Source organism: Corvus cornix, chromosome 5 (genome assembly GCF_000738735.6).
Source record: "Corvus cornix cornix isolate S_Up_H32 chromosome 5, ASM73873v5, whole genome shotgun sequence".
Classification (NCBI taxonomy): domain Eukaryota; kingdom Metazoa; phylum Chordata; class Aves; order Passeriformes; family Corvidae; genus Corvus; species Corvus cornix.
In genome coordinates, this window is record NC_046335.1 from 58,998,996 (window position 1) to 59,023,002 (window position 24,007).

General features: G+C 55.4%; 3 protein-coding genes across 3 annotated transcripts in view; 1 reads left to right on the top strand and 2 right to left on the bottom strand.

The window, feature by feature from the left end:
• KDM2A (lysine demethylase 2A) overlaps positions 1-18,299 on the bottom strand; it is a 32,921-nt gene extending 14,622 nt beyond the window's left edge. Inside the window, exons 1-8 of the mRNA XM_039552820.1 lie at positions 18,225-18,299; positions 17,881-17,908; positions 16,550-16,654; positions 3,305-3,443; positions 2,622-2,700; positions 1,389-1,435; positions 1,096-1,274; positions 233-339 (exon numbers count right to left, since the gene is read on the bottom strand). Coding sequence (XP_039408754.1) covers positions 233-339; positions 1,096-1,274; positions 1,389-1,435; positions 2,622-2,700; positions 3,305-3,443; positions 16,550-16,654; positions 17,881-17,908; positions 18,225-18,241 — 701 coding nt within the window. The 5' untranslated portion in view covers positions 18,242-18,299. The remainder of the gene's footprint in view (positions 1-232; positions 340-1,095; positions 1,275-1,388; positions 1,436-2,621; positions 2,701-3,304; positions 3,444-16,549; positions 16,655-17,880; positions 17,909-18,224) is intronic.
• A 759-nt stretch (positions 18,300-19,058) lies between these two features.
• On the bottom strand, positions 19,059-21,362 carry RHOD (ras homolog family member D). The gene is made up of 5 exons (XM_039552895.1): positions 20,919-21,362; positions 20,338-20,425; positions 20,025-20,134; positions 19,804-19,938; positions 19,059-19,664 (listed from the first exon to the last, which is right to left on the bottom strand). The coding sequence occupies exons 1-5, from the start codon at positions 21,045-21,047 to the stop codon at positions 19,497-19,499; spliced, it is 630 nt and encodes a 209-aa protein (XP_039408829.1). The 5' UTR covers positions 21,048-21,362; the 3' UTR covers positions 19,059-19,496.
• A 1,495-nt stretch (positions 21,363-22,857) lies between these two features.
• Positions 22,858-23,975, top strand: LOC104684114 (mas-related G-protein coupled receptor member H-like). The gene has a single exon (XM_010391292.3). It carries the CDS (start codon positions 22,885-22,887, stop codon positions 23,800-23,802), a length of 918 nt encoding a protein of 305 aa, XP_010389594.2. The 5' UTR covers positions 22,858-22,884; the 3' UTR covers positions 23,803-23,975.
• Positions 23,976-24,007: the final 32 nt, after the last annotated feature.

A 24,007-nucleotide genomic window follows, 5' to 3' on the forward strand; every position in this document is an offset into this window, starting at 1 on the left:
CCCCCAAACCCAAGCCAATGGCTCAGAGCAGTGCCACAAGCTACACAACCCCCCTTCCACACAGCTAAAGGGGACTGAATAACTGACTGCAGTGGCTTTACAAGTGTCACCCACCAAAATAAACAGGGACATTGTTCCTCCCCCTTCCCCTTGGTACAAACTGCTACTCCCCTTGGGCTGTTTTCCTGCAAGAGATTGTTTGCTGCCTGCCACAGCTCAGGAAGTCACTTACTTCTGCACCTTTGGATACTGCATCTCCAGGATGGCATTGGTAGACTCTGTCTGACTTTCCTTCAGGTGCCTGGGCCACATGTTATCAACCCAGTCAATCAAATCCACCTACAGCAGAGAGGTGGGAGACGTGAGCAGAGAAAAAAGTGGCACGGTAAAGCCTTTTGCTCCCCCCAGGCTGGCAAATCCCTTTTTGCTCCTTCCCCACACCCAGAAAATTTCCCAGTGCCACTGGGGCAGTCCCACACATTAAATACTTATAACCAGATTGCTCTGATGCCAGCACTGGGCTTCCATAAATAAATATGCCAGACAGCATCTCCTAGACTGGGATTCAACTCCCTAAGCTTCAGGAGAGCCAGGGAAGCCCAGGTTCCCTCTGCAGTCAGAGAGAAGTGACTGGCCCTACACAGCTGCCACTTCCCCTCTGCTGACTGCAGAGGGAGTTCAGGATGTTCATCCCATCCATCCCACCTCCGACAGCTCGTTTTCCCACCACAAAACAGCCTCCTGCCCCTCTTCCAGCACACCTCTTCTAGTCTTGGCCTCCTCTGCCCTCAGATTTCAGCACCTTCCATCAGGAACCCTCCCTGCCACACTGTGCAGAGTTCAGACTTCCATGTTTCTAACTGCTGACAGCCAATGAACAGGCCATCTCTCTGCAGAGTGACATGCCAGGGACTTGGCCATGGTCACCACAGCCTGACTGGGAGATCAGCTCCAGCAGCTTCCAGACTGACATCCCTGCTGAGCCCACATGTGTTGCAGGCAGCCCCTCTTTTACCACATCCCAGTGCCAGGCTGCACCTCGCCTCCAGAGCTCCAGGGAAAGCAGATCCCTGCAGAAGGAAGAGCCCTGCTCACCGTAGCAGGTCTCTGCACCAGGTTCTCCAGTTTGGTGTGGCTGAACTCCAGGCTGATGACGTTGTAGAGTTTCTCGCGCTCCTCCTCCGGCGTTTCGTAGTAGCGCGCCCACTGCGCCATGGACATCTCGATGTCCCGCTGCGTGTTCACATCCATCACATCCACCATCCGTCGGCTCCCTGCCACGACAGCCACGTCACTGCAACTGTCCCTGGGCACCACGGGCTCCAGGAGGTGAGATCCTCAAGGACCCCAACCACCCAAGCAAGTGCAGGGTGGCTCTGGACACTTACCCACACACAGCCGCACATCATTCACGCTGAAGTCTGGATCCGGCATCCTGTGGGACAAACATCTGGCTAAAAGAAACCGTCAAGTGCTTGTGGCTGCACACCCTGTGACCCAGGAATTGGCACTCTGCAGATTCATCTCTGCTGCTTTGGTGTTGGAGAAGGCCGTGGAACAGGATCTCTGGGGGCACAGGACTGGGGTGAAACACTAGGACAAACTTCTGGCTCGGGAAGCTGACTTGGGAATAGGATGTACCATCTCCAGAGCTGTTGTACAGCAACTTCTGGCAAAGGAGCCAGCAGGCCTTGAACTAAGCAATCCCAGCTCTCGTTTTAAAGGCTGCTCATGTGAGTTATCCCAATCCAAAGGCATGGCCGGAGCAGGACACGCAGTATATTCCACTGACACAGCAGAACCACTCCAATGTTTGTACTGGCACCCTTCTCTGTACAAACACTGCTGTCACAGGCGGAGCAGGCTGGCAGCCATTCGAGCAGCTCTTGACCCAGAGAAGTACCCAAAAGCTCAGGAGAAATCCAGTTTCAGCCACACTGTAATGCCCAGTATCAAATCTCTGCCCTCCCAAGTCACCCAGCAGTTAAAACTGAGCCTGGCACGACTTCCTACCCAATTCACCCCAGCACAGAACATCCTGCACTGGATGAGATGTCACCCATCCATTCACAGCCAGCTGAGGATGTTCGGAGCAGTGCTGCTGGTACTGGCTCTGAAAGTTTGTGAGGGGTTATTTACTCCTCTAATCTTTGTATGAACCCCAAAAACCACTGAACCCAGCTTACACTTAAGAGCTGCAAACCTCAGTGGATGTACTGTAGCAAGAGAACAGTTTAGAAGTTCAGAAAATCAGGTTGGAATTCTGGAAAATGCCAGAAATACTACAAATTGTTCGACTCTCTGGCAATAGATGCCTATGTTACTAGGAAAGAAACCCAGCCAGATGTTGCATCAGAGCTGCACTGGGACTTTTCAGACATTTGGTGGAATTCTGATCACCTAGAGCCAATTCAGTCCTCTCATTTTTCAGTCCAAACAGACTAGGAAGAACAGGATAACCGAGCTGGAAGATATTTCTCTCTGCTCACTGCACATAAAGAACAGCACGGACACGACACAGTCAAACAAGCTTGGCAGGGCCAGGATCAGATCCCACACGGTGAGGAGAGATGAAGGAATTGGGCCAGAGTCACCCACCACTCTGTGCTCCCAGCACTTACTTTATCCCCAGGCCGTCCGAGCTCCTGAAGATGAGCGGGTCCCTCAGGCCACCCCGCTGGATGTACTCAACTGTGAAGTCTGGTGTGGGGAGACAAGAAGAGGGAAGGTTTAGGAGAAACTCCGTCAGAGGATCATAGACACACTGAGGCTAAAAAGGATATCTGGAGATCTCTAGGCCAACCCTGCTCCTCACTCTTCTACTCCTTCAGAAATCCTGGAACTCCTTTGCAGCAGTTCTGAGAGGCAGCACAGTGTGTGCTCCTGACAAGCCTCAGACAGTTCCCCTAAGGAGGGGGGGGTTTGCTCCAACAGGCTGCTCCTGACAGGTGAACAGCCTGGATTCTGGTGTTCACTTCCCTAGGAAGCTCAGAGCCAAGCAAGAGACGCCTTGAAGAAGCGCTCCTCCCTCCCGTTAAATCCTCATGAGGGGCTGTGCGATGAAAAGCCATCCCACAGAGCCGTGTGCGTGGTGAAAGGAAGGGGAGACATCCCACACAGCCCCTGAATTAAGGATCTGGTAGACATGTGGCTGCAATTACAGGTGCTGACCCAGGCAAACCCTCCCATCCCTGGCTGCCACGTGTCCCAGCAAGCTGCAGACCGGCTCCGTGCTCTCTGGAGCGAGCAGCTTCCACGCCATTCCCCACACGTGCTCCCTGGGACCACCAGTCCCAAGACAAACCTTTGCCTTCCATGAAGACCACGAAGGTGGAGTTGAACTTGTTGGTGGACAGCTTTTCCTCGAGGTCAAACGTCCTCTTCCCTTCGATCTCATCATCGGAGATGCCGTCATCCTCGTAACGCCGCCTCATCGTGCCACGCTGAGGGGAGAACGACAGGAAGGGAAGAGTTGTGGACCAGGAAGGGAAGTTATGGACCAGGGCGAACAACCAGAGCCTCATCCCAACCTAGCACAGCGCAGCCACGGCCTCTAGGGCAGCCTAGGTCTGTCCTGAACCCAAACCACACCACTGAAACATCAGCTTTGCCCCTCCTCCATCCAGATTTCTGCTAATTGGCCTGTATGGGAGACAGATAATCACGCCTAATGAATTCCAACACGGAAATACAGGAGGAGGGGAGGGAGGAAGGGAGAGAGTTTAGTGTAACTGAGACAAAGAACAAAGAATCAGTTACCCACTTTTACAACTGCATCAGTATTTTGCTGCACTGGAGGTAAAGACACTTGTGAATTTAAATCTCTGCCAGAACACCAGTGATAAAATAAGGATTCTCAAGTTTGGCTGTGCCTGTACAAAAAAGGTGATTTTTTCCCTTGTTTGTGTGGGGAGGAATAGCAGAGGGGAAGAAACACTTTTCTAAGAGGGTCTCGTAAGCACATCTGTACAGGGATTCCTGACAGACATCCTCTTCTGGCATTGCTGGATCTGGAAGAAATTACTGTCCCCAGCTGTTGGCCACCTGGCCAGAGAGCAGAGCCCTGCGTGGGAATGCTCCCTAAATCCCCTCAGATAAAAGGCAAACTGCTGAATTAGCCAAGCTGCCTTCCCCTAATTAGGGATGTTCCCATTATCAAGCGTGCACACCAACTGCTGGGCCAGCAGACAGCCAGGGACAGGATGGGGCAGGAGGTGACACAGCTGCTGGCACCTGCCTGCAGCACGGAGGGGCAGTGTCACATCTCCAGCAACACCACCAGAACCAGCCTGTGATGACCTCACTGGAGAAAGAGGAATGACTCCCTCATACAGAAGCACTGCTTTAAATAAAATTTTAAAATTAATTAGATGAACCAGTGCAGGAGCACGTAGGGACACACACACACACAAAAAGGCTTTTCCCCCACCCCCTCCAATACTTAATTTTAACTCCCAGTTTCAAGCAGGCTGATGGATGCTCAAGGAGTTCCCCTGTCATAAAGACAGAGTCACTCACCTATTGTTAACAGTTCATTGACTGTGCTCAGCTTTCCAACTCCCTCCCCAAAAACCTGAACAACAGGGATACAAACACCTCATCAGCCAGGCAGGAACAATCAGCTGTTCCTGAATGGGGCACTTTCAGGAAGAGTCCTCAGGATCCTGCGACAAGGGTCTGTCCAATGGCCCGGACAATTAAACAATCTGTAAAAGGGCTGCTGTCCTTTGTCTTAAGCCATCCACTAAAGATGAGTGGGCATTCCCCGTTTTTAACAACACAAAACCTCACTTTACTTACAGCTTTTTACAGAGATATTTGTATAAAGGCAGGAAAATGCATTTAAAAAACACAGACCTATGGGAGTGGCAGCAACAGAAGCACCCATTCCTTGGGAACACTTGGAATTTCACACTGCTAGGGCTGGGCTGCACACACCAAAAGCAGGAACTCCCAAATGCTCCCTCTGCCTTTAAACTGAGACTGGCTCTTCCAAGGGGATGCATCAGAACTTTAAGTTAGTGATGTAGAGGTGTTATGACTGTGTTATAATGGATGATTAGCCCACCTTATGAAGCACTTTTCCTTAAAAATCACGGAATCCATGAAGCCTGCGTGGTACTCAGCTTTAAAATGAGGGCACAGAGCAGAGAGGGCCCTGCCCTGTGCAGGATTTAGGGACAATGAGCCAACCTCATGCTCAGCTTTTCCTGAAGAACTCAGCATTTTGGGGAAAGGCCCATTTCATGCTATTCCTTACTAAACCACACCAGGGAAGTTCAAGGCACACCTATGCCAGGCAAGGATGTGAATCACCCTCCAGCGTGACCAACGTTTCACTTTTCCCAATGGGAGGCAAGTCCAGGGCTACAGATCCCAGCAGGCAGCTCCCTGTCATTAATCAGAGGATGTGCACAACGAAGAGGAGGATTCGGCAGTCCATGCTCTCACCTGTTTTGGGATCTGCTGGGTGGTGGCTCAGTGCAGCACCAGGCTGCTTTTTGACCTGTTCCCTTACTCCAGACACTCACTTTTAGGGGGAAAAGCAGCTCTTTTGCCTTTGCTGGATTCAAAACCTCATCTTTTGGGGGGAAAAGGCTAGGCATGGAAATTCTGGCAAAAAGAGGCTATGTCCAAACCAATCCCTTAATAGCTTATATTCGACTCCCTTGGCTACACTTAACTAGGAGTAAGAGTTACTGCACTGGGCTGGAACTCAGGTGAGCCCCATTTGAGGATGAACCTTGGGATATGTGGCAGCTCCAGCCACAGACACCATGACCAGGCATTGTCTGTCCTTCTGGAAGTGGCACCAAGCCAGGCTCTGAATTGTGTAGAGCAGCTCTTTCAACAGAAATGTGACCACGTGGCCGGGCCTGATCCGGATCCTCCTGGTGCCATGGGTGGATGCTGGAGATGCACTGTGGGACCAGGGAACTGTTCCGACTCTTTTCCCAGGTCTCCTTCACAGCACAGCCTCCAAAGCAAACAGGTTGGAACCTTCCACCCAAACCACTCCACGATAAGGCAGCCACACCACAGAAGTGCAAACACCAGGAAACAGGCAGGAACACCTTCAACTTGAATCCCTTTGCAATGAGGAAACAGGGATGCAAAACACAGAAGGAAGGGGATTGTGTCCTCCAGCAAAGCAAATTCCAAAGTCTATTGCTCCTGTCATCGGCAAAGCATCAGCCACAAACCCTCTCCAGCTCTCAGGCGGATCAGCTTCGCCTGTTCCCGTGGGCAGGGAAGAGTCTGGCCTCCTCATTGGCCCAGCATGGAGGAGAGTGGGATCCCAGCCGTGGCTGAGGACCCAAAAGCACAATGCAAGCAGCTCCCATCCCATCAGACCCAGCCGGGGCCACACTGCTTTCATGCCATTGTTGTCTTGGCAGGGTGGGGAAAAACAGTATTTCAGGGCCCCAGAGCAGGCAGGAGGAAGGAAAGGCTTCTGTGCTTCCAGGCATACGTTATGGGAGAGGCAGCATCTGTGGGAGCTTTCCCCTCCTGGAGTCTGCAGCTTCCTCACAGCCCAGTGACACAAACCACAGACCCCATGTCCCCAGACTGGGTCTCTGTATGAGGACAGATGTGCTCGGTGGGTGCTCCAAGACCCCCTTTCTTCTGTGATAGGCTACACAGGGAATTGCTGCCTGGATAGATAATTGGCTACAGCTGACACCTGCAAAGCCATGATGGGCTAACACCAACCTCACCTGCCCATTATTACACACACAGAGCTGTGCAAATCCTTCTGACAGCACCAAGTCGGACCTCTTCCTGGGAAGAGCTGCCTACCTTTGTCCCACAGCCTGTGCCAGGGATGGGGCTTGGCTGAGTATGCCTTCCCAGGACTTTCCTACACAGAACACCAGCAACTCACAGTCGTGGACTCTTAGATTAGAACTGCTGCTTCCTGGGAGTGACTCCACTATTTGGGAGCCCTTCCAGTATCAACTGGTTCAGCCAAGGACAAGCAGCTTCCCAAAAGGAGATCAGCAGATGTCCCCAAAACCTCCACCTGTGACAATGTTCTGGGTGAAGTTCAGCTCCAGTGAAGCAAGGGACAGAGTCAGGCACTTTACATTATCTGTCAGACAACCTCAGCATTAAGCAGCAATATTTAAGTATCACTTTGGTTTCCCAGCTTTCTCTTAGGATTCAGGCATTTTTCATCCTGCTGAGAGTTTTACTAAGGAAGAACTGACAAGTGGTCCAAAGCCTTTCTCTCAGTGTCAGGCAGGGTCAAGATAAAAGCAGTTTATTCATCCTCCAAGACGAGGCAGCCAGCAATTCCCACCTAAGATAGCTATCCTTCACCATTCCTTTCTGACCCTCCTGGGTACCATTCAATTAATGGAGGAAATAGGAAGCATGAATATTAATCCTGCTGACAGCTATCCCTTCTATTCTGATCCTTTCACTTGCAGTCTCCTTTGCCCAAGAATTCCAGGGAAAGCACCTCATGAAACTCCACAGCAGCACTCTCCAAAACCCTTCCTTGGAAACATCTTTCCATCAGCAAGTGCTGCCTCCATGGAGCACAGATCCCCTCTAACAGCAAAGGAGCTGACAGTCAGCTGAAGAGAGCCAGAAAACTCCTCTCCTGTGAGGTTTTTTTGAGGGAAGAACGAGTACAAGGTCACATTTGAAAAAAAGAACAAGCCGTCCTTTCGCTGAAAGAGCCTCATGTATTTAGAGAGTGAAACCAACACACACCACAGTATTTTAGTCACTTCCTGTCCTGTCTGCTGCCATCCCCTCCCTCAGCTCCATCTCCCAGTCGCCAGGAACCTCTTCCTGCTGTGCCACAGCTCCTTCCCCCTAGGAGACCAGAGCACCCCCCTTGCTTTTCCTCTCCCTGTGCTTGCTGTCTTTCCAGAGCAGCTTGCCCATGTGAAGCCTGCCACAACTCTCCTTTGTTCCTTTGACACGAAGAATGCATTTCCCATTTCCAACCCCAAACTCCCCTTGTTGCAGGTTTTAACTTCTCCCAGGCTCCCAGCATATCCATAGAACAGTGGGACTTAGCAGTGCTTTTCTTCCTCACCCCCATCCCTTTGCAGGTTTACTCTGCTGAAAAGCACCCAAATTGATAATAAATCGACCAGCTCAACTCTCCTCAATTAAGGAATTTAACTTCTCACATATTTTTTCAGCAAACAACTGTGGCTCTTGTCTAGATAAATCCAGACCTGCAACATTCAAATCTCTTGATGGGTGTCCTGATCTCAAGCGAGTGCCTGAGGCAAGTCCAGAATTCTGCCTCTGAGACCTTGTGCTGAGAATCCCCAGCAATTCTAGCAGTGGGAAAGGGCTCCATTTCTCCAGGAAGGCACAAGGCAGCCTGACAGGAAGATGGACAAGCAGGGAAGCAGCAAGGCTGTGATCAGACAGACCCAGGGCACAGCAGGTGCCAGCACAGGGAAGATCCTCCCTTGCCAGTGTTTCCAGATAAGAGTGTGAAGAACCAAGGCACCAAGATTATGACACCCAATCAGCAGCCTGCCAGGTCACTGCTTATCTTAAGCACAAGAGCTTTTCCTTTCTATATCCCTCTCCTCTCCAAGCCTGCACCTCCCACTTTGGCTCCTGGGCTGGGCTCTAAGCTCTGGAGCACAAGCACAGCACAGAGGCAGCAGGTTCCTGCCCTCTGCACCTCTCCCACCTTCAATCCTGGACTTCCTGCTCCCCCAAATATGGGAGGCACCATATTTGAACCATAGGATCTGAAGAACAGGCACAAACCCCTCAAGAGATCCAGGACAAGAGGAACCACCGAGTTTAGCTCAGGTTTAATGCCCCTCACCACCTCCCATTTCTCTCAAAACCTGGAGTACGGAATGGGCATATCCCAGGTGGCACATCCCTGGACGAAGACAGACTCAAAGCACCAGGCTGAGGAGCAAACACGATCTACACAAAACTGGAGCCTTTCCAGGCTTCTCAGCTCCAGGAGGAATTCCTATCACGAGCAAGGCTGGCAGCATTTCAGAATGACCGGGGAGAACGCTTTGGTTTGCACTTTTGGGTTACAAAATTGAACGTACATGAGGAGTAATTGGGGAATTGGAGCAAGGCAAGTGGGGAGGGAGCACAGAGGGGCAAGGAAAGCTCCACAGCTGCTCCCAAACCACACACTGACCAGCCACAGCAGCGAAACCACGAGGCAGAGGAACATGCTAGATCAGATCACAGATGGGCAGCTCTGGCAGCAGTCCCAAAAAGGAAGTGCTGCTCCTACAAAGGGATACGGCTCCTCACTCCAGTCACCTGCAGCCTCTGTCACTCACAGCCACTGTCCCAACGGGCTTTGATGGCACTGCTAGCCCCCAGACTGCCCATTCCCACCACCAGCCATGGCATGGGGACAAATCCTGCCTGGATTCCATGAAAGCCTGAAGGAGCTCTTGAAGGACCATCAAACCCTCCACGCCACTTCAAGGCTGAACACTGACCCTTGGTGCCAAACCCCATCCTTTGGCATTCAGCCTTCTCATTTCTGGAGCAGACTGAGAGAACCCCTTGAACCACATCCCACCCCTTCCCAGTCAGAAGAAATCCAAGGAAAAAACCCTGCATGGGGCCCCTTTCCCTGCCAGGTGTGCCCAGCACGTGCCCTATGCAGTCAGGTAGGTGAGCAGTACCATCTTTGCTCCTCCTTTTGCTTTGTGCAGGAAGGCAACAGAATCTCCCCAAAATGTACCAAACTGCTCCAAAAAAGGCTGGCTTGGAATTTATACACATTTAATCCATGTTCCCACCACTGAGCCCACACAGACCAGGAGGCAGAGACCCAGGACAAGGGACAGAGAGCCATAAGCACTCAGAGGTGCAGCTGATCCAGCAGTAGCAGGTCAGCCCTGAGTGACTTCATTCCATGCTGGGGACCTCTCTGTCCCCAGCACAGTGAGGGATCACAGGACTAGCATGGATTTTTTTTATCAGGGAAGTGCTCACTCTCCAAATTTCCCAGTGTCCCAAACCAGCTCTGCCAAAACCTGTTGCCAGTTCCATCCCATCACCCAGCCTGAGCGAGGCTGGACCACAGGAGTACTGGGATAACAAAAACACAGGAAGCTCTGAGGTTTGTACTGCAATTCCTGCTCAGCTGACACTGTTTTCTAAAGGGAACAGCAGCAGGCTGGCTGCATTGCAGGCTATAGGGCTGGGGATGCTCAGGGAGAGGGAAAACAACCCAGGGCCATTGGGAAGAACGTGGACAATGTGGGAATCCAGCTACTAGGAAGGATATTTCCTCTGAACTCTGTGCTGTTACACCATCCCTGCACACATTCCCTCCCCCTCGGCTCCATAAGGAGCCCAGCACTCATCCCTTCCTTACTCCAAATGGGGCAAAGGGGCTCAGTGACACATGGAAATATTTATGCACAGCAAATTAAAGACACTGAGGCAGCCTGACCTTAAAGGAGCATGCACTGCCAGCCCTCTCCTTTCCACTTCCAGCTGCCTCAGCTCGCTCCCAACATTACAGCTCCCAGGAGCCAGGGGTACATGGAAGAACAACAAGGACTTCTCTCAAGTGGTATTTTCTCCCAAACTCTGTCAGGATTGTGCACTCAGCTCCCAACCCTGAGGACCAGCATGAACAAAGCCCACAGAGCCTCTTCCTTGACCTAAAAGGGTGTGTGGGGGCAGCTTTATTAAAACTCTTCAGTGTACAGAGCAATGGCTAAAACATGGAAAATCCACTACCCTGCAACCCTGAGCAGATCACAGCCCAAAAACTCCTCTGGTTCAAGTTCCTGGAACTTCCAGAGGGATTCAGAATCCCTGGACAGCCAGCTCACGCTGTTTACTCCCAGTGCTGTTGCTACAGCAACAGAGATGCACAAGCATGGACACAGGAACAGGACAGAATCCCTGTCCAACAGCTCCATCTCCTCTCCCCTCACCATGGATTCACAGGATACACTTTGTCACCAGGTTTACCTGAACCACCTCAAGCGGCAAAAAGCAACACCCACAGCCAACTACGAATATCCCCACCTGGTTCCCAAGAACGGGGAAAGGAGGTGAACGGGGAGCATCAGCAGCACAGGGAGTTCAGGCCACTGTGGAAAGGGAAGAACAACACCAAAGTTCCTCACAGCCCCCTAAAGGCTCAGCCATCATTTCCTCCTCTGGAATCAGCAACACTCTTCCCTCAGCAGCAGCACCAGAGATGTCATCCTGAAGAGAATTTCTTTCCCTTGTACATGTTTAGGGGACAAGATTAGGGCAGCACCTTATTTCTCCCCCTTCTGAGCATATCACCACTTTCCCACATGTGCCCTTTCTCCCCCAAACCCACACAGTGACCTGTAAATCCCTGTCTGGGTGGCTCCTGACATAACTAAAAAGGCACTGGGGGCACAGGGACTGCTCTCCTGACTTGTCAGTGTCACCTCCAGCTGGGATAACCCTGTGAAAACTTATTCCTGGTTATGACAGCATCATAAATGCAGCCTGCAGAGATTGTTTGGTAACTCACAGGTAACTTCCAAGTGCTCCTGTGGTGTTTGGCTCCTTGCTTAGTCAGCACTGCAGCTTCCAGGACACACTCAGGGCACAGCCAGGCTTGGGACAGGAAGAATCCAGCAGATATTTACCTCCTGCATCCCTCTCTGCTGAGAGGGAACAGCATCCAGTTGGTTTCAGGGATGTATTCTCCCAGGGACCAGCACAGTCATGCATCTGGCAGGATCTAAACGCTCACAGGGATTTCTAAAGCTTTCCAAGAATAGCCTTCAGTTGCTGCTAGATTCCACCAAAGCCCTGCCCAGACCAAATCTGAACAGCCTCTGAATTATTTAGAGCTCAATCATTACACCTGGATCATTTGGAATGACTCATTTGTAGTGCCTCCAGTTTGAGGCATGTGGGAGAGATTAATGACCCCCCTTGCCTGGGCCCTGTCTAGACTGGGCAGCTGAGGTGTGTCCAGCAGACCAGGGACATTTGGCCAGGCTGGGTTTCACACAGGGCACAGAGGAACTCTAGGAAGGAGCTTGGCTTGACAGGAATTGCCAGTGTCACATTTCAAACGTGCGGAAGAGGGAGCAGGTGAAGTAAAACCACCCAAATTCTAACCCAGTGCCTGGGGCTCATCCTATGCTCAATGTCTGTGGGGAGCAACACAGGAAGGGTCACTCATGAGTCCCAAATCAGTGGGAGCAGCCCTGGGAAAGCCAGTATCCAGCAGGACTGGCCTCTGTCACCCCCCAATGTCTGGGAGTGACAAACACCAGCAGCCAAAAGGGATCATTACCTGGCAGTGAGCAGCTTTACAGCACAAACAAGGAGTTGGGCTGAACCTGATGGGATTGCCCCTTGCATCCCAGTGTTGGGATAGCATGAAACATTCAAGATAGAGCAATATAGAGAAGGCAGGAAGCTGCATCCTCCTCTTTCCTATCCTACCTGACATAAGCAGCCCACAGCCTGCTCTGCCCGCCTTCCCTCTCTCAGCTTTGAGGCCATTTATCCTTCAATCTATCCTTATGCTGTGAGAAAAACCGACCCAAGTGTCCTGTCAACCTGTGTGGGCCTTCCTAGCCCCACGACTGTGTCCTGCACTGACATCACCCCATCCATCCTGCAGAAAGGATACAAACAAGTTGGGAACCACAAGATTCCAGCTGCTCTGACTCCAGGCACTGGCCAGAACCAGCAGTGCCATCCCTCGGGCATGGGCTGAGCTGGGATCGCTCCACAGCATGCAGGGCTGCAAGAGAAACCTTGTCCTGCACACTCCCCAGGCTTCATCCCCCAGCTGATGGCTCCACGTGCTGCAAAGCCCATCTGAACTCTCCCAGGGGATAGCGAGGACACCGACATGTAAGGGCAGGTTTGGTAGCTGCTGTTTACAGGAGAGGCCTCGGCTTCTGGCTGGTGGGGACAGGCAGAGCCTCCTCTCAAATTTCACACAAGGATCTGACCAGAGGGCAGGGCAGTGATAAGGCAGGATATGGACTGTCTCATGCCATGGGACAGAGCACTTCACTCCCTGGCTCCCCTCTCACCTCCCAAATTCTCCAGCACCCACAGCACTTCGCAGCAGCTAAGTCTCCTGCTCCACAAGCCCATTTCCCTTCATGGGTGTCACAACCCCTTTCACAGCCAAAATAAGGGTGACACTGCACCCAGCCAGGATGGTCACTTGGGGCCAACACCTCAACACCTCCAGCAGGAGCTGTGGCTCAGCCCACAGAGCACCCACAGCCCCCAGGGAGGGTGAGGCTCCTCCTCGGGCTCTCTCCAGCAGCAGAGCCAGTTTAAGAGGTTCCTACCCCACCCTGTCTCCCCATCTCAGACTTCCAGCCCCGTCAGGTTTGTTCATTACCCCAGCACAGACAACAACTGGGATGAGATGCCTCCCCCCTGCCAACTTCCATCCAGGGCATGATCCACAATTCCCTGAAGCAGTGTTCACCTCAGGGCCATCAGCTCCTGAAGCACTAACTGAGGGAGGGAGAAAACCTCTTCAACCAGCTCTGCCACCCCGGCAATCCTAACTGGGAACCACACCCTGAGATACAGACTGCTGGAAAAACCGTGATGGGCAGGATTTGTCCTTCGGATAATGGCATTCCCCTGCTGTGCTCCCAAGCCATTCCAAAGTGATCCAGTGCTGCTGCCCTTCATTTCTCACCCGGAACATTGTCACTGCAAGCACACGGCAGCACTCTGGTAATGTGCTAATCCCAGCTTGTAATTCACAGGGCCTTACTAGTCTCAGTTCACAGCATGGGCCTTCCGAAATGAGCCCTGGAGCAGGCAGAAGGTGAGATTTCCTCACACTTCCAGCACCTAGGAATACACCATGGCTCCCCTACAGAAGAGCAAGGCAGCCTCTGTGAGCACCAGGCTGATGGATCCTTTTCTCCAGAGCCTTTAAGGGAGTCCAGGCTCCTCATGGGGAGCCCAACAGCCTGATGTGACATGGGCAGGGTGCAACCACCCAGTGACAGCCAGCAAAGATTTCCAAGTCTCAGAGAGGGACCGAGGCATTGTTAGTGCCAGGGCTGGACTGTCACTCAGGCTCAAGACACAATAGAGCATTTCAGCTCCTCGGTTAAGGGCCTGCAAAACACGCAACTCTAGCTTGAAATGCTGGCACCTCAGCCCAAGCCCCAAGAACTGCCTCGTTAGGGAGCTGGGCAGAACAACACTCACACAGAATTAGCAGGAGACTACTCCACAGTGCCTGCAAGTCCCATCTCCACTACTCCCAGTCTCTGGGTGAGGAACACAGATATCCCATGTGTCGTCTCCACGCTCACACAGCATCACCCACGGCCCGTGTGAGCCTCCCAGAGCTCACCGGGACACAGCCTCTCCCACAGACTGCCTTGGATGGGTGCAAGACATCCTCCCAGTGATATTCCTGAGTCCAGAGCAACTCACCCAGGCCTGTGTTATCCTGGGAGTCAGAGATGCAGAGCCTGAACTAGGAAGCAAGTACAGTTAGGGCAGTGCAACCCACTTAATAAAAGTGTCACTGTGCACCCCAGGCATGTGTGAACTGGCAGAGAATTCCTGCAGGAGCATGACTACACCCAAAGCACAGGTAAATTTCTCCTCCAAACCCAGATCTTCCACCAACACTGACACAAATTCATTCAAAAAGCTGACACATATCAGATTTTTGTTGAACTAAAGAAAGGCAACATTACTGCACACTAAATAAAAAACCACAGAACACTCCAGATTTCCTCTACGTCCCGATGGAAACCAGTAAGGAAAAAGATGCTGTTGGTGTTATTACCTGACACACCAGAAAACAAACTTCCTCTGCCATCTCAGATGGTACCATCAAACCACACAATTAATTCAGCTCCTTCACCACCATAAACCATTCTGGTTCAGGTTGCTTGGCTGGTAGGACTACTATCACACCTGGATTATTTTATTTTAAATACATTTATTTTTTTTGCTAGTTGAGCCCAAATGACAAACCAGAAACACAGCTGACAGCTGCAGGAACATGCTGTACCACCAGCTCCCTGCTTCCTTACCTGGAACTTTTCATTCAGGCCTACTAAACCAGCTCCCAAGTCCAAGGTATATGTGGGATATTCAAATAAGCCAAATCATGTTTTACAGAAGAAAAATAATAATCTTTTAAGGGTCCTTCAGCGAGGGAGCATCACTGACAGAGCAGGAGCACATAATGAGCTGGAAGTTTCCAGGAAAAGCATAGCAGGAGGTAGAAGTTAAGCCTCACCCACCACACAGGGGTCATGCCTCCTCCTCTGGGCCTCAGGCCAGCACAGACAACACACGCACACACGAGGCCACACAAGTCCAGGTGAGCCTCATGCTGCTGCCCATGTGCCTTCCCAAACCCCTTAAGCATGGAGCTCATCAGCCTGCAGGCATTTATCCAGCTTAGCATATTCCGCTGGAGCCCAGCCCACCTGCACCAGGACACCAACTCCTGATTTTTATTTGAGAGATGATAAGCGTTTTTGAATTGACACGTTCCTGGCTGATAGTCCCCTTCACCTGCCATGTCTTTATCCAGATGTTTTGGGTTAGTCCTGGATCACTCCCCAGTCAAACCAGCACCTTGAGCTGCATCCCACACAGCTGTGGGAATAAATGTGCCAGGATGAGGGAGGAGCTGGGACTGCTGCTGCCAAATTAAAACATCCACCAAAGCACTTGGGAACTCCCCAGCACCGATTGTCTTGAGGGCAAAGCTTAATGCCAAGAACCACACAGCCTCACACCAAACAATTCCAGAGAATTAAAGGATAAGGATTTACCTTTATGGGCAGCACCTGGAAGGTGAGGGTACAGGTACTGCTGTGACTCAGAGAGGGACTCCACCACAGAGCTGCCACTTGCCCTCCCTGGGGGTTTGCAACTGCCTCAAAACAGCGTGAGAGACACAGCAGCTTCCCTCCTTCCCTGGGATCTCCAGGAGTATCATCTCAGACTCTCCGAGTAGCTGCTCCCGAGCTGTTCCCAGTTACAGCCCAATTCCCAGACCATGGCATTCATGCAGTCCCAGTGAACAGCAGCACACACACCAGAGCTCCTGACAGGGCTTGACTGGGACCTGACTGCTGGAACAGCTCCCTCCGAAAGAAAACACCAGGAAGAGACACAGGCACAGGGAAACTGGAGCTTGAAGCTGGAGTTGGTTCTCTCAGGCTTCACAGCCACTCAAATCAAGAATGGTAACACACAGTGTTCCAGGTCCTCTGCTTGTCACAGACACACAGAAAAAACCTGTCGTGACAGAAATGACACTGACACCAGTTCCATGTTCCTATCCCAAAGCTCCTTGTCCAGCCTCAGTCTCCAACCCCCCTTTCCAGAGCTCAGCAGCCAAATTCCCTTCATTAGGACAAACCTGGTGACACAAAAGGACCCACAAAGCCACCTAAGCCAAGCCCACACCTCCAGGTAGGCTGCAGCCATCCACCACCAGCCTGTTTGGGTTGTTTAATCCTGCTGCCAGGAAAAGCTTTGCCCTTCTCCAGCTGCAACAGAACCAAGACTGGAATAGGATTGATTCAGGGTCACTACTGACCAGTCTTTGGCTGTAACGGATCCGTTCTTCCTCGGGCTCCATCTCCGACTCCTCCGAAGAGAGCGAGAAGGACACGCCAGGACTGCTGTCGTCGTCCTCTTCCTCCTTGGAAGCCAGAGGGAAACAGTGAAGCAGGGCATGGGGACGTGGGACACCCACACCCCTCACTTCCCTTCTCCTTTTGGGGCTGACCCCACCCTGCTCTGGGGGCTGAGAGAACCCAGGGGATGAACCCACCGCAACTTTTATGGCTCCTATTCTAATTTAGAATGAATTAGTCAGGCTAAATGACTTCACCAGCTGTTCTGTAACACAACAGGAGCTGCAGGGCTCCCACCTTTGCTTCACCACCAGCAGCTCCACTGGCCCACAGTAGAATAAAAACCGGGGAAGGTGCTGTAAAATCCTGGCTTCCCCAAAATTAAGCACCGGAGAGCCAACTCCTCCAAACAACAAAATCACTGTCCTTGGGATATCCTGTACCATGGCACCTGGGAGAAACTACACTGGTACAGGACATCTCCCATGATCATGGAAGGCTTATTGGATCTCTCCTACATACACAACCCAAGTAGGGAAGCACTCAGGCATCTAACTCCTGGCTGGAGAAGGCCTAAATGCTGAGATCTCCAAATGTGCCACCTTGTGACACCACACACCAACCTGGGAAAACCTCCCAGGGCGTCAGATGGCACCTACACTTTTTTTTTTTTTTTTAAAGGGACAGAAACCAACCAAAGCCTGGGTATGGCACGGCTCTTAATCCCCAGGACTATGCCTAAACCAGACCTTCGGGGAGGAGAATCGGGGAATGGGAGCGGGGAAGGGGATCCGCCGCCCCTTGTAGTGTTACAGAACCGCTACGACCACGCAGGGAGAACTCGCTCGATCCTGCTCCTCCCCGACCCCCGGCTTTGACAGCAGAGCATTCCCAGTCCCGACAGCACCTTCCCCACCCCTGCCTCCCTTGGAACCACGGCACCAGGACTCCCGGCTCGGCCGAGGGAGGCAGTTTCCCCACACTTGCTGAACTCTGTTTATAAACAACCGGACAACCGGAGCGCAGCGCGCCCGCTCCGCCGCGGGGCGCGGGGGCCACCCCCGGCCGGCCGGGCCACCCCAGCCCGCCCCCGCCGGGGCAGGACGGGAGGCGGGAGGGAGGGAGGGTCCCCGGGGAGCTGTCAGCCGGCACTCGCCGCCCCCTCCCCAACTTCCCGACGCGGCCTCCCGGGGCCCGGCAAGGGGAGACCCGCCCGCGCCCGCTCCCGCCCGGCCGCGCTCCGGGGCCCCGCACGAACTCGGGGGTCGCCGGTGACCCCCGCGGTGCTCACCAGGTCTCTCCTGCGCCTTTGTCCTCTTCTACCGCCGGCACGGGGGGGTGGGGGAACAGAAGAGACGGAGGAGGAGAAATCCCCCCGGTCAGCAGCAATCGCGCCCTGGGCCCGCCGCCCTCCCGGCCCCGCCGCTCCCGGCGCGGGCAGCGGGCGCTGACAGCCCCGCCGGCCGCCCCCCGCCGCCGCGGCCCGCGTCCCCCGCCGCCGCCGCCGCCTCCACCGCCACCGCACCCCCCCGCCGCCGGGTGCCGGGGCTCCGCCGGCGCCGCCCGCCCGTCCCGCCCGCGCGGTGCCCCCCAGCGCCGCCGCCCCCCGGCCGGGACGCGGTTCCCCCTCCTCACACAGGAGCCGCCGCCATTTTGAACCCGTCAGAGCCTCACATACACACCGACGCCGCGCGCACGCGCCGCACGCACGGAGCCCCCCCCCCCCCCCTCCACCGCACGCCGCGCGTGCGCCGCCCGGTCCCGCCCGGTCCAGCCCCGGCCCGCCCCGCGCGCGCGCGGCTCGGGGCGGCCACGCCCCCTCCGGTGCGGGCAACGCCCCCTCACGTGACCACGCCCCCACCGCGTGGCCACGCCCCCACCGCGTGGCCACGCCCCTGCCGGGGGAGGGCTGGAGAGGGGGAGCCCCGGCGGGATTTTGGGGGCGTTCGTGGGGTCCCTCGGTGTCCCCGCGGGCTTCCGGGCTGCCCGCACGGCTGTGCGCGCCTGTATGGGGGTCTGAATGCAGAGAGACGGGCACGTAGCTACATGCACCTACATACCTACATACAGCTCCTCAGTTACGTGCTCTAGGTGTTAACAGCATAGCTATAAGCTATGTATAGTTATATAGATAGCTATAACCTAACTATATGGACTGATACATATAATAAACATTGATACGGGTGGTTATAGATCAACTATATAGTTACATATACGCTATATATATAATAGATATATAAAAACAGGTAAAATATATATAACTATTCATACGGTTATAAACGGTGCCCCTACAGACCTGTACGTGCAGCACACACCTGGACACACACTCACAGACACCCCAACCCAAAATCAGCAGGTCACCCCATCCCGGTGGCCTCCCATCCACCCCAGGCCCCTGGCGGGACCCCTTGTCCCCAGCGCCCACCTCATGTCCCCAACACCCACCCGTGTCGCCGACGCCCACCCGGAGTCCCTGACGCCCCCAGGGCGTGCAGGGGCTGCTGCTGCCCCAGGGACCGTGCCGCACTGAGTGTTGTGTCACTTTAATGGCAGAAGATCAGCCCGCCGTCACCCCGTGCCACCCTCCGGCGCTGGCCTGCCAGCGGGAAGGGGCGCCCCCAAATCAGTTCTCTGCTCCCAGAGCCCGGCTGGCAGAGGATGCTGGGATCCATGGTGGGACAGGGTGCTGGGATCCATGGTGGGAAAGGGACAGGACTCTGGGATCCAGGCGTGACAGTTTCTTCATGCCAGGGATGCTTTCCTGCTGTCACCCCGCGGTGACCAGCGGTGCCAGCCCCGGGTCAGGAGGGTGGCAGCGGTGTTCTGGTGGCAGAGGTGGACCGCCGTGCGGTCGGAGCTTGGGGACAGCGGCGGATCCGGGGGGGGGCTGGTGCCGAGCCGGGGTGCTCAGAGGAGCACGCAGACCCTCCTGGGTCTCTCCTTGCGCTGCCTCCGGCGGGCAGCGCTGATGGCGGCGCTGCAGGCGGTCACGAAGATGTTCCCTACGTTATCCTGATACCTGGCCGAGCATTCCATGTAGGACACGGCACGGACCTGCCGGGCCATGGCCTCTCCCTGAGGGGACACGCAGAGTCAGAGCCCGCCGGGGACTCCGGCTGTCGCACTGCCCCCGTGCTGGCGGCCACCGCCGTCCCGTCCCGTCCCGTCCCGTCCCGTCCCGTCCCGTCCCGTCCCGCTGGGAGGTGACACCCACCTGCTGCCGGGACACGGGCTCCATCCGTCCGTCCTTCAGCTTCTGCAGCAGCTCCTGGTCCTGCCGCAGGTCCGTCTTACAGCCCACCAGCAGCACCGGGACCCCCTTGCAGAAGTGGTTCACCTCCGGGTACCACTGTGAGGGGACATGTCACCCAGGGATGGGCACGTGTCACCCAGGGATGGGGACGGGGGCAGGCTGCACCCCCCAGGGTGCGTTACCTTCGTTAGGATGTTGTCAAAGCTGTTGGAGTCGGTGACATCAAAGCACATGAGGACAACGCCGGCATCCGAGTAGGACAGAGGGCGTAGCCTGTCATAGTCTTCCTGTCCTGCCGGGCGGAGAAGGAAACCATTACACACCTGGGACCATGAGGGTGACATCCGTGGGGGTCGCTGTGGGTTAAGCCCCCCCCTTCCATGGTCGTGGCATGGGGAAACCCCTCCAAGGCACGACCACGGGTGTGGGACACCCCAAAACCCCCGGGTGGGAGCACGGGGTCACAACTGCCCGCCCTGTCCCCTTCTGTCCCACCTGCTGTGTCCCACAGGTGGATCTTCACGGGCTTGCCGGCAACCTGGAGGGACGCTGTGTACTTCTCGAACACGGTGGGGACATAGACCTGGCAGGGGACAGGGACGGCGTCACACAGGTCACACAGGCAGTGGTGGGGGGCAGCGATGGAGGGGACCCCAGTGGGGACAGAACAGGGCACAGGGAGGGAAGCAGAGAGTGGGAAATGGTGGTGCCTCCCTGGGACAGTGGGTTGGGAATGATTGTTCTCCCCTATCCCAGGGCACTACGGAGCCTCACGGATGCCCGTGGGGATTCAGGACAGGGGTTCCAGGGTCTCTGTGGCTGCACTCCCCGAGTCCCCTGTGTGCCCTCGCTGAGGGACAAACCCTGCTCCCCACCCCTTTACCCACCCAAGAGGGGCAGAGATGCCACAGAACCCCAGGCTGGGCCACCCCCTGCCCCCCTGCCCCTCCGTCTCCATGTCCTGCTTCAAACGGCCCCGCTGCTGCCATCCACCGTGTCCGTCCCATCGCGCGTCCAGGACACCGCTCCCGCACGGGGACTGTCACCCACCCACCGGGGGACAGGGATCCCGGTACCTTGGGGAAGTCCCCTCTGGCGAAGGCCATCAGCAGCGATGTCTTCCCGCAGCCGCCATCCCCCACGATGACAGCCTTGACCTCAGTTTCGGGGGCTCCTGGGCTCTGCCCCCCGCGCTCCGGCTGCATGGGGGTGTCCAGTGGGGCCACGGAGCCTGTGTGGCCTCGGCGGGGACAGGGATGGGGACAGCGGGGCGGGAAGCACCCGCCCGGTCCAGGGTGCGGCTGTCACCCGCCCGCCGGGCCCGCCCGCGACGGGGCTGGGGCCGCGGTGGTGACAGCGGCCGGGCCACACGTACGGCTGTCCTGGCACACAGGTGACCTTCTCCCGGCAGGTCCTCGCGGTGCACAAGCGTCACACTGCCACCTGCATGTCCTGCCTGCCTGTGTGGCGCTCCCTAGCACGCACGCCTGTCCGCTGCCTCCGGCACGTTCATCCCCATCCCACTCCTCACTCCCCATCCCAATCCCACTCATGCACTCCCCCTGCAGATCCCCCTCCACAGCTCACCCCCAACCCCCTGGGATGGGACCCCTGTGCCCTCCCGGACAGCCCATTCCCGCCCCCGAGGCTGGGATTTATTGCCCTGAGCATCCGCGGGAGGCAAAGTCCAGGGGTGGAGGGAGGCACGGGGGAGATGACTCACTGCCCTGGCCCCGCTGTCACTGCCACCCTGCTGTCACACCCGCGCTGTGCCATGCTGAGCCCTGCCCCGCCAGGAATCTCTGTCCCCGGCGCCCAGTTCAGCAGGACCTGGCTGAGGGGGCAGCCACCACCCCCCTGTCTTTTCCTAGTGATCCCAATGCAGGTGGGACAGGCTGTGACACCCTGCTTTGCTCGGGGACATGCCATGCCAGCACTGATGTCCCCCGTGCCCCTGTCTGGATGTCCTCAAGACCCTCTCCCCTCCAGTCAGTGCCCTCTTCTGCCACCCCAAAACTTTGGTGGGGTGAACAGGTGCTTCTGGTGTAGGGGTGCAGGGAGGGATGTGGGGTTGTGTGTGCTGTCCCCTGCCATCCCCTCATCTGCCACCGGCTTCTCCAGGCTCTCTCAGTGGCTCCCAGCCGGTCCAGGAGGGCTCTGGAGCCCCCAGACCAGCTGGAGTGAATCCAAAGTGATGATGGCTCAGGCACCAAATCCCAAATTCTCCCCTAGGCCTGGTGCAGGATGAAGTCGGAGGAGAGGGATTCTCATGCTGGGAGGCTGGCAGGCAAATGCACGCAGTAATGAACAATTTCAGAAGGATGCCAGCATCGTCGCAGTATGGGGAGAGGAGGCTGGAGCACCATCAAACAATTAGGAAGGTGGTAATTACCAGTCTAATGAGATATCAGGTTGAATCCTAAAAGCACCAAGATTCTTTCGGAGTGAGATGCAACTGCTGCAGCGACCGTCCTCTGGGGTATTCGCTCGGACAAAACATTTCCTTTCCCGCAAGACCAACAGAATTTTGACAGGAGAAGAGGCAGCCTGTGTGCAACTGCCCAGTGCTCTCAGCGCCTGACCTGTGATTGTGCAGAAATGCCCCAGAAAGCAGCTTTACCTGGGGACAGATAGGCCACTCCGGAGCTTCTGAGGACGTGGAGACCCCAGTTTTTCTCATCAGAGGAGATCGTGGCAAGGAGCACCAGAGGGAAGGAGCGTGCCCTGCTTGGACACACCTACAGGTTGGCCCCAAGGAAAGGTAGGGGGTTGGGACCAGAGCCCAGCCCTGGGCACTGCTTGTGTCTCCCTGGGTGTCCCCAAAGCCCCTCTCATGGCTCCCATGGTTGTCCTCAGTTGGGATGACTGGATGGATCCAACCCTCCCTCTGCCCTCACCTCACCCCCAGCCCTCCCATGGCCCCCCTGTGCCCAGCCCTGCTGTGCCACCTCACCAGGCCCCCTCTCCCCATCACATCCCCTGGGGTCCCACTAACTCCCCTCTGCTCTGACCACAGCTGGGGATCACATCCCACCTCCCACCATGGAGCTGAACCAGACAGCCCCACCTCCCTCATCTCCCGTGATGGGCACTGAAGGAGACGATCCCTGCGGGATCAATGTCACCGATGTGGCCATAGGAGCTGTCACACTGCTCATCTGCCTCTGTGGGCTGGCTGGGAATGGGGCTGTGCTCTGGCTCCTTGGTTTCCGCATCCCCAGGAGCCCCATCACCATCTACATCCTCAACCTGGCTGTTGCTGACTTCACCTTCCTCCTCTTCATGGTCCCCTCCTCCCTGCTCTACCTCCTGGAGGATGTGTCCTGCTTCACTGTCGTGTCCCTGAAGTACCTGAGGTCCCTTTTCCTGCTGTCCCTGTTCTCCTACAACATGGGGCTGTACCTGCTGACAGCCATCAGCCTTGAGAGGTGTGGCTCGATTCTCTTCCCCCTCTGGTACCGCTGCCACCGTCCCGAGCGCCAGTCAGGGGTGGTGTGTGTCCTGCTCTGGGCACTCTCCATTGCTGTCATGGTCATGGTGACCTCCCTGTGCCTGTCACACGAGCACGAGCACTGCCGGGTGTCTCTCATCTCCATGTACGCCCTCAGCTTCCTCATCTTTGCTCCACCCATGGTCATCTCCAACGTGATCCTCTTCATCAAGGTCCTGTGTGGCTCCAAGAGACGTCAGCCTAAGAGGCTCTACATCGTTATCTTCCTCACTGTGCTCTTCTTCCTCATCTTTGGAGTGCCCCTCAGCCTCTGGAATTTCCTGCAGCAGCTCGGTTACATCGCTGTGTCCTCCCAGGTTGTTTTCCTGCTCGCCTGCATCAACAGCAGCATCAACCCCTTCGTCTACTTCCTGGTGGGGAGCTGCTGGAGGCGCTGCTCTGTTGTGTCCCTCCAGGTTGCCTTCCGGAGGGTCTTTGAGGAGACAGGGATCACCACAATCTCCAGCTGAGAGGCCACTGTGGTCCCACGGGCCGTGCTGCCCACGCCAGCTTCGTGCTCAGCTGCCCACCCTTGCTCCCAGCCAGGCCTGCAGGTCACCTTCCTACAGCGGTGTGTCAGGATGCATCCCATAATTTTCCCATCCCTTTTCTCACCCCACTGATCTATGTTGTTGTGTCTATCCCTATCCCTATCCCTATCCCTATCCCTATCCC

Excerpts from the sequence above, each read along its gene's own strand:
- LOC104684114 (XM_010391292.3), top strand. The coding sequence starts at position 22,885 with ATGGAGCTGAACCAGACAGCCCCACCTCCCTCATCTCCCGTGATGGGC.
- RHOD (XM_039552895.1), bottom strand. The coding sequence starts at position 21,047 with ATGCAGCCGGAGCGCGGGGGGCAGAGCCCAGGAGCCCCCGAAACTGAG. Across the intron at positions 20,135-20,337 it reads CCACCTGTGGGACACAGCAG|GACAGGAAGACTATGACAGG; the intron begins GTGGGACAGAAG and ends TCCGCCCGGCAG. Across the intron at positions 19,665-19,803 it reads AGCCCGTGTCCCGGCAGCAG|GGAGAGGCCATGGCCCGGCA; the intron begins GTGGGTGTCACC and ends GTGTCCCCTCAG.